This window comes from Saccopteryx bilineata, chromosome 7 (assembly GCF_036850765.1).
Source record: "Saccopteryx bilineata isolate mSacBil1 chromosome 7, mSacBil1_pri_phased_curated, whole genome shotgun sequence".
Classification (NCBI taxonomy): Eukaryota; Metazoa; Chordata; class Mammalia; order Chiroptera; family Emballonuridae; genus Saccopteryx; species Saccopteryx bilineata.
The window spans coordinates 110734224-110743971 of NC_089496.1; the positions used below are offsets into that span (position 1 = coordinate 110734224).

The following is a 9748-nucleotide window of genomic DNA, read 5'->3' on the forward strand; positions in this document are numbered from 1 at the left end:
GGCGCAGAGCCACATCCGCGTTAGAGTTTACGGAAGAGAATACTGGGCTGGAGGTGTCCTGGGCCCGAGCGGAGGGACTGGGATTTGAACCCACTTTTTCTAACTCTGCACCCAGGCTCCTTTGCACAAGCAGAACGCCAGCTCCGCTGGGACACTTAGAAAATGCGTTAGAATCAGAGGCATGCGCTGGCCTCCTGGGGGTTCCCAGTCTCCTTTCAGAGGCGCTGAGGTTGAGGCGTCCCGTGGGCAGAGGACGTGGGTGTCCTGACCTGTTTCCCGAGCGGGTGCATGTATGCACGGCGTGGGGGGGCTGAGCCCAGGCCGAGTCCCCAGGGAGAGTGCTTTCCCTCGTGTGGTCCCAGCGGCCCTGCAGCCCCAGCCGGGGGTGGGACGGATGGAGAAAGTGAGCCTGTCCCCTCTGCTCCGCCCGCAGGGCTACCGGCAGAAGGACTACTTCATCGCCACGCAGGGGCCCCTGGCGCACACGGTGGAGGATTTCTGGCGGATGATCTGGGAGTGGAAGTGCCACACTGTCGTGATGCTGACCGAGCTGCAGGAAAGAGAGCAGGTCAGGGGCTGCCCGGCCCAGGCTCCAGGGGTGGTCAGTCTGCCCTGAGGTCCCGCCCACCCACTGTGATGGGCAAGTGATTCATGGCCAACGTCCCACCTGCTGTCCCGTGAGGTGGCCCAGCATTGAATACTGAGCGAGGTCTGGGCTGCAGAAGGTCTCGTGTCACTTTCATTTCCTTCTTCCTTCCTCATTTCTTCCTTTCCTCCCTCCCTCCCTCCCTCCCTCCTTTTACGATAACTACCCAGCTAGATTTTATTTAACCTGCCTTGGAATTCCACTATTTTGCACTTGCCACAGACACACACACACACACACACACACACACACATGACTCATTTTCACTTTTTTTAAGACATAAAGACATAGGTGTTGGTATATGTGCCTAGTTGACATTGTCCTGGTCAAGTGGAGGGAATGAAATCTTTCGCTTTCCTGGAGCTCCACCTGCGGCCTTCCTGTATTCTGTGTTCCTTTAACACCTCAGTAAGTATTTGTGAACCCACCATGCAGCTGCCAACCCAGACTTGTTGCCAGCAACACACTTCTGTCTAGGCGCTTCCCTGAGTTGTGACCGTGACCCTGAACCAGTGTTTTGATTTCTTTGCTTTAAAAAGAAACAATCTTATTGAAATTTAATTCACACACACACACACACACACACACACACACATATATTTAATTCAATGAGAAGCATGGAGGCAGAGAGACAGACTCCTGCATGTGCCCTGACCGGATCCATCCAGCAAGCCCAGGAGGGGGTGATTCTCTGCCCATTTGGGGCATTGCTCCATTGCTCAGCAATTGAGCTCTTTTTAGTGCCTGAGGCAGAGGCTATGAAGCCATCTTCAGTGCCAGGGGCCAACTTGTTCCAATCCAGCCATGGCTGCAGGAGGGGAGAGAGAGAAGCAACAGGGGAGGGGTAGAGAAGCAGATGGTCACTTCTCCTGTGTGCCCTGACCAGGAATCGAACCCAGGACATCCACACGCCAGGCTGATGCTCTACTACTAAGAAACTGGCCAGGGCCTCAACTTATCTTTTCTAAAGGACACACAGTTCAGTGGCTGTTAGCCTGTTCACAGAGTTGTGCCTGCATCACCAATCTCTAATAGATTCCACAGCATTCTTGTCACCCTGGAAAGAAACCCCGCCCGGACCCATGAGCAGCCAGTCGCTCCCATTCCCCCTGTCTGGAGCCCCAGCCACCACTGATCTACTTTCTGTCTCTGCATCGGCCTGTTCTGGACGCTTCAGACAGATGAAATCACATGGTGTGTCTTTGTGACTGAGTTCTTTGCCTTGGCATGATGTGTTCAGGGTTCTGCCATGTGGTGGCATGAGTGAGCCCTTTGATGTGTTTTTTACGGACAGATCCTCTTCCGTGGTACAGCTGGGCCACACTCGGCCTGTCCGTTCCCCTGCCGATGGACACTTGAGTTGTCCCCGCTCTGGAACTGTTACGCGTCCTGGTGTGAGCATTTCATGTTCAGAGGTTTCTACCTGAGCACCGGTTTTCATGTCTCCAGAGTGGCTGGCTGCCTGGGTGGCGTTGCTGGGCCCTATGCTCGCTCTCCATTCACGGCAGTTGCCATTACTGACCATGTTTGGAGACTGCCAGGCCGCTGTCCAAAGCAGCCGCCTCGTTTCACGTTCCCACCAGCGACGTGCAAGGGGTCTGATCTCCCTACCCTCGCCAACACTGATTATTGTCTTTTTTGCTTAAAGACATCCTAGTGGACAATAAACATGCATGCACACACACGCACACGCACACGCACACACACACACAAACCATCCAAGTGGAAGCGTTCTTGCTTTAAAAAGTATCTTTTATATCATGTATGTGTGTATGTGGAGAGAAACTACCGATCAGTCCTGCTTGTTTTATTTTGCCATATTTACAGGGTATCATTTCAGTATGGGTTCTTCTGGGACTTGCTTTTCCTGCTCAGAATTGCACTGTGATATTTTTCTGTGCCGACGCCTACGGCTTTCATTCATCACCATTTCGCCGTGCTCAGCTACATAGTCCATACACCCGGCACATTTGCTGTCCCTTCTCCTGTCGTGGGCACAGGGTGGGTTCATTTCGTTGTTTTACAAGCAGGGCTACGGGGACATCCATGTCCATGATTCATGCTGCACAAGGCATTGTGTCCCAAAGGGGCAGCCGGCCACATTGGAGAGTGTCAGCGAGTGTGCGCTTGGAGGGTAGTTCCGACTCGCTCTCCTGGGTGGCTGCAGTTCCCCAAGCCGACATCGGCGATTCTGGGAGGCTCCGTTCGTCCACGTGCCCGTGGGGTCAGCCAGCCTCATTCCTGATCATCGGGCGGGTGGAGACGTTCCCTCTCTGTGGCTTTGGTGTGCTTCTCTGTGTCCTGTGAGGTCAGGCGTCACCTCACGTGGTTAGAGACGGCCTGTGTCCTCCGCACAAGGCGGCCCCTTTGTGCCTTGTGCCTGTCTTTCTAGTTGAGTGTCTGCCCTTTCCTGTTTACTGGGTTTTCTTTCCCTAGTCTTCATCCTAATCCTCGGTTGCTTTGACGTATTACAAGGACCTTATTACCAGGGCTGGTGGCCTTTTCACTCTCTCAATGATGCTTGTTGACAAAGTGACGTGAATTTTATTGTAATTTGACGTTGCAGTCTTTTCTGTTGTGATTGGCTAACTCTTTTGGAGTCTTTTTTTTTTTTCTTTTTGCACTTTTCTGAAGCTGGAAACAGGGAGAGACAGATAGACTCCCGCATGCGCCCGACCGGGATCCACCCGGCACACCCACCAGGGGGCGATGCTCTGCCGTGACCAGAGCCACTCTAGCGCCTGGGGCAGAGGCCAAGGAGCCACCCCAGCGCCCAGGTCATCTTTGCTCCAATGGAGCCTTGGCTGCGGGAGGGGAAGAGAGAGACAGAGAGGAAGGAGGGAGGGGGGTGGAGAAGCAAATGGGCGCCTCTCCTATGTGCCCTGGCCGGGAATCGAACCCGGGTCCCCCACACACCAGGCCGACGCTCTACCGCTGAGCCAACCGGCCAGGGCCTCTTTTGGAGTCTTATTGTTTAAATCCTTCTGTTCCCCAAAATGAAAATGCTTCTAAGGCTTTCACAATTTTGATTTTGACTTTTAAGTCCTAACCTGTTTAGGTTTTTTTTTTTTTTTTTTAAATTTAAGACAGCCGCACAGGGTCATGCAGGTCATACTCTGCCTGATGCCAGGAGAGGCTGGGCATTCGTACCAGCCCTTCTAGTGTGTGAGTTAAGAACCCAGATCCATGGAAGCCCAGCCTTCCAGCTTCGTGTGTGGTATCATCTCCGCTTCCTGGGAGGTTCCCTTCTGTCCTTGGTCAGAGCTCCAAATACACACGTCTGTTCCATTTCCCCAGTCAGCAGGCATTCATGGCCACTGATACACGTATCCGTGTCATTTCCTTGGTCAGACACAGTGTGTCAGAATGGTTCGAGAGCGCCTCTGCATCATAGAGTTAGAACAGCGGGCAGCCAATTACTTATGACGAGACTTAAAATTTTATTCTGCCCCCCACAACCCCCCAGGATAAATGCTACCAGTATTGGCCAGCAGAGGGCTCAGTGACGCACGGAGACATAAAGATCGAAATCAAGAGCGACACACTTCTGGATGCCATCAGTATACGAGACTTCCTGGTCACTTTCAGTCAGGTATGGCTGCCCTGGCGATTCGCACCGCAGCCAGGGTGCACTGAGGCCGCCCCTGAGGCCCTGCCTGTCTTTGTTCCTCCGGCCCTTCCTGGACCCCACGTTGGTACCAGAGCTCAGAGTGGGGTCTAGGGAGCTGCATTATCGAGACCTCCAAGGTCACCTGCCTCCTTGCTGGGGCACAAGGATGATGGGGCAGAATGGCCACTGCCTCACTCCCCACTCAGGAAACATGATGGTGACCAGGAGCAGGAGGAATAAAGGGGACAGACGAAGCCATCAAGCCTCTCCAGGGCTCTCTGCCAGGTGCCTCCTCAGAGCCCCCGATTGTCCCGGTCCCCACCGGGTCCTGGGCTCTGCTTCTTGAGCAAGAATGGGAACTCCTGTGGGTCGGTCATGAGGAAGGGGACTCAGCTAGAGGACTTGGTTCGGAGCTTAGGACGGCCACCCCAGCAGAGACCCGGCTCACCCCAAAACCTGTTCCCTCCACGCCAGTCACAGAGCGACCCAGAAACCAGACTCACAGACCACTCCTGTCCAGTCTTGTCACATGGGGTCCTGGCTTCTTAAGAAAGATGGCCTGCCAGGGATACATTGTAAAGGGGGCTCCTGGGGCACCCTGCCCACGCAGGGGGAGACACTGCCTGCCTCTCCTTAGGGTGCCCACAGTCTACAGCAGCCTGACCAGGACCCTCAGGCCGGCCAGGTGGTGCCAAAGGCCCCCTCCGAGCCCCGAGTCTTGTCCCGAGTCCCCAGGAGGACCGGCAGAGACGGGCGGGTGACCCAGCACGCCTGACACGCCCTGTCCTGCTACAGCCCCTGGCCCGCCAGGAGGAGCAGACCCGTGTGGTTCGCCAGTTCCACTTCCACGGCTGGCCCGAGATCGGGATCCCCGCGGAGGGCAAGGGCATGATCGACCTCATCGGGGCTGTGCAGAAGCAGCAGCAGCAGACGGGCAACCACCCCATCACCGTGCACTGCAGGTGAGCGCCCCTGCTGGGGCCGGCGTGCACCGGGCTCGGCTCCCGGCAACCGCAGACAGCAGTGTTGTCCCTAGACGGTTCCCACCTCCTCTTCCACACACACCTGTACATACATGCCGCCTTATCCTACGTGGGGAATGCATTTAGTGGGAGGTGTTAGGAAATGATTCAAACGCACATTTCCTTCTGCTTTTTAAGCCATCAAAAACTAAAAAACAAAGAAAAAGTCCCCAAGCACAACTCAGACAGACACAGTCCTGAACTTAAAGGCATTTGTCTTCATTTTGAAAGATTGTTCTGGTTCGGGGTGATGGCTCACGTCTGCATGCTTTCCTCCTGGGCCGTGACGTCACCACCCCAGGAAGGCTCGCACCTGGGGAGCACCTGGGCACACTGCCCACCTGCCCATAAGGGGGAGCACAGCCTCTGTTTTCAACCCCAGGTGTCTATAGACATCTCCTAAGTAGAATAAACTAGGAATGAGTTCCTTCATGAGCTGCGCCCCAGAGCCCAGTCTGAGTTTCAGAACAAGGTGGGCACCAGGGATACAAAGGTGAAGAGGTCCACAGGGCAGCCGCGGGGACAGGTCCCTGCAGGGGCACAGGAATCTGAGAGTCAGCCCGCCCCTTACCTCCCCTGGGACCCGAACAGGGAGGGTTTGTGTTTCTAACAAATCACCCCCCCCCCCCCGCCCTGGGCCTGCGGTGCTGTTGGAGATCCAGGGACCTCGCCCAGACCAGGAAGAGGGACGTGGTTACAGCAGCGTAAACTCCTGTGACTGGGTGACTGGCCCTGACCCCACTCGCGAGGTATCGTCTGCTGTGATCAGACGGGCATGTGACAAGGTCTGTGATACGCTGCTGCTGTTGAAAAGCTGAGCTGCATATCAATAAATGATCGTTGAAAGTCCACAGGCCCCACCACCACCTTCACGAGGGGCCTCCGCAGGGGACATATGTAGGGTGGCCTTGTTCCACCGTCACCGGTCACCGCCGTGGGTGCTGGCTGCGGTCACCTGCATGAAGCGCTCTCTCCCTGCAGTGCGGGCGCCGGGCGGACAGGGACGTTCATAGCGCTCAGCAACATTCTGGAGAGAGTGAAAGCCGAGGGCCTCCTGGATGTGTTCCAGGCCGTGAAGAGCTTGAGGCTGCAGAGGCCACACATGGTGCAAACCCTGGTAAGAGACCGGCCAGGGAAGGTTCCGGAAAAATACGCTAAGTTAAAACTAACCGTTGGCATTGTCTACGGGCGGGCGCGGGGGGGCTGGGGGTGGGGGGATTTATTTGGAAACTTCAGTGCCTGAAAACTGAATTATGTAACAGAGGCAGATGTGCAGAAAGGAACGTAGTATTCTAATAAATAGACTTTTTTTATGTCTTCTTTTTTTAATGCTCCTCCTAATTACATTATTCAAACCATTCTTTGCATGCCATTTTTAATGTATTCTTGGTTTTCTTTTTCAGGAACAGTATGAATTCTGCTACAAAGTGGTACAAGATTTTATTGATATATTTTCTGATTATGCTAATTTCAAATGAAAACTCCTGCCTTAAAATATTTTTTAATTTAATGGTCAGTATATTTTGTAAAAACCATGTTAATTTATTTCATAGTTGACCTTAATATCCTTTCTAATTTCTTTGTATATATTTTGTTATGCTTGAAGGGCTGCCTGCTATAAAGTTATTATGTCTTGAATATCGCCCCCCCCCCTAAAAACTGGAATAATGTATTAAGGTCAAATAATATCCTATAAAGATCTATATCTATATGTATAGATATATTTCTGCTAACGTCAGTCAATATTTTAATTTTTCATTAGGTTCCTGTTGTTTAATTTTTCACAAGTCAGCACCTCTAAATGTTATAAACCGTTAATATGCCAAGTGTGCTTCATGCAAAATCTGAAACACAACAGTTAGGAGAAAGCAGTCCGTTTGGGTCGCAGAAACCAGTTGAAAATTCAGTTTCCTAACGCTGGTTGTAGGGCCCAAGCGGCAGCCTGTGTTGGAAGCCCAGCGGCCCCAGAGGACGCAAGATAAAGAAAAGAGGGCGTTTTGTGACAACTTCCTTGGCTCAGGCCACGTGGTTTGTTTGTTTTTTTACCTTTGACCCTTTAAAGATGGAGGACTTGACAACCCGCATCCGGTATGAAACACAGCAGCGCAGCGGGTGACTGTGTAGCCAGACTGGAATAAGCATCTTATCCAAGGCTGTGTCCGTGCCTCCGTGGCTAGCGCACAGGTGGAGACCCGGGCAGGTGGTCCTGTTTCCTCCCCTGGTTTTGGCTGCAGCCAAAACAGCCATCGGAGCTGCACTCCCACAGCGTCCTCTGCCTGTTTGACTCAGAAGAAACCCTCTGACATTCTGACTCCCCTCCCCTGCAGTGGCTACAGCTGCCAGCGCGGGGTGGGGGGGTCCGGAGGTATCCTCCCCTCTCCCACCCCAGCAGGTGGTGGCCTCCAAGCACTTCCCATCCAGAGTCCGACACCCGCAGAAGCCAGGAGCGCGCGTGCACACACACACAAACACACACATACACACACTCTTGGTAGAGACTAGGCAATTATGCTTTTCAACTTCCCGAGAAGCGTTTTGGTACTTCAAGAACCTCCTTGTAAAAGAGCTTAAGACTGTTTGTAATAAAAAAAAAAAGAAAAGAAAGGAAAAAAAAGAAATCTTAAAATCTAGATTTATACAGTTGTTGTTTTTTTAAAGTCCCACTCCTCGATATTTAATTAAGAGAAAAGAGACGTCCTTAATCGAAAGATGAACTTATTTTTGGATGGAAATGCTACTGAGTCCTTGGACACTGGATGATAGTGGTCATACTGCCACATAGAGTTGGCTGATGGAGTAAAAATAAAAAAGTAAATAAAACAAGGCGGGAGAACGAATGTAGAAAAGTTTAATTTAGTAACAGTGATCCTTCTACGGCCGTGCGGTACCCAGCAGATGAGCACAATGTAAGAAAAGGCACCTGGTCTCGCTGACTGCAGACGGCACACATGCAGCTTGATTTTAAAGGGACGTACAAAGGCCTTACTGGATATTTCCACGGGACAGAGGGCACTCTTCCTCCTGGGCTCTCTGCCGGTGAGCGCTCACCTTCTCGGCCGGGCTGGGCTCTAGACAGGCTCCCAGGTCACGAGGCTTCTGCCTGTCCCTGAGCCCCACCCAAGGGCCCCAGCAGCCGCCCCAGCGGGAAAGAAAAAGCACAACTTGGTGAAGGCCGCCCTGCGCCAGCCAGCGAAGCCCTGGGCTGAGCCATCCCTGCCCCTTTCTCCACTACAAGAGGGACCTCGCCCAAGGAAAAGGCGGGGCGCTCGGCGAGACAGGTGGGCCCCTCGGGTTTCCGCTGCTCATGTCCACGCCCAGCGCCTTCCTCTGACAGAAGGAGGGGAGACAGCAGAGCTGTGGTCCTGCTCCCACCCTAGAAACAGCTGGCTGGTGGCCATGAAGGCGACGAGGCATTTATCTGAGGGGTCCAAGCAAAAGGAAGGGCACGGATTGGGGTCCAAAATTTGGAGGCTTCCTCAGAGTCCCCCACGCCCTCTCCGGGTCTGCCCGGCATCTCCTGGGGGAGAGGGGTCCTGCTCAGAGTGCCTAGGGGAGCGGCCCCATCGGCATGTTCTCTGTTCCCCCTTGGGCCATCGCTGCTGTCCACGGCCGGCCGGCGTACTGGCACCCCATTGGGCCCTTCCGGTTTCAGAAACCAAGCAGAAGCCACGGCCCTGTGGACACAGGGCCCCTCCCCCAGGCAGGAGGGCAGCGCTGGCCTTCCTGGGAGGTCTGTCTGCTCTAGGTCCCCGTCCAGCCCTGGCAAGCACGCGGAGATGCGCTGCCTGTCTCTGCAGCCCGGACACCGAGCTCGGCTTCCCCTTCGGTCAGAGAAAGTCCACTGGACATAAAACGGCGCCCTGCTGACCTCAGTCTCCCCCTCCCCCCACGCGTTTTTCTATGTTGCATGCAGTTGAATTCAAATGCCAAATCGTGATCAGGAGACTACGGTTTCGATCGGCGTGCTTTCTCGGTCACTGTGTGACTCACTTTTACTCTCTCCACGTGCTCATGAAGAATGCATAGCAGTGTTTTAAAAGTATTTTTATGTTTTGTTTAAAAAAAACACAAAACTTTTAAAAAATGAGCCTGACCTGTTTCAGCGTTTGGAGACATGACCACATTAATGTTTTTTTAAATGTCTGATTACTGATACTTTTGTTTAACTACGTTGCGTTTAATTTGTGTGCAATCTCACTATGTATGCACTCCAGATCCAACTGTCACACTTTCTTGGACTTTGATCCTTTGATCTTGCTCTGATGATGGCAATGCCCATGCCCATGAATGTTGCTGAATCCTGTGTATATGCAACTGCAAGGTCGAAAACATTCCGATGCAAGGATAAAGCTTTCCTTTGACTCCTAGCCTGTGTCTCATTCTTGGAGGAAACCCCTTCCTGTCATTCTTGTTGCCTTAAGTCCTTTCTGACAAGACCACGTGGACATCAGCATTGATGTATACAGACAA

General features: G+C 53.0%; 1 protein-coding gene across 5 annotated transcripts in view; it reads left to right on the top strand.

Moving 5' to 3' along the window:
- The window catches only part of PTPRE (protein tyrosine phosphatase receptor type E), a 139141-nt gene extending 129974 nt beyond the window's left edge, over window positions 1-9167 (top strand). For 3 of the 5 annotated variants that reach the window (XM_066238542.1, XM_066238545.1, XM_066238546.1), the window contains 5 exons: window positions 434-568; window positions 4113-4238; window positions 5052-5218; window positions 6260-6395; window positions 6682-9167. In XM_066238542.1, the coding sequence (XP_066094639.1) occupies window positions 434-568; window positions 4113-4238; window positions 5052-5218; window positions 6260-6395; window positions 6682-6756 (639 nt within the window). In that variant the 3' untranslated portion in view covers window positions 6757-9167. The remainder of the gene's footprint in view (window positions 1-433; window positions 569-4112; window positions 4239-5051; window positions 5219-6259; window positions 6396-6681) is intronic. The other 2 variants (XM_066238543.1, XM_066238544.1) reach the window with 2 other exon arrangements.
- Window positions 9168-9748: the final 581 nt, after the last annotated feature.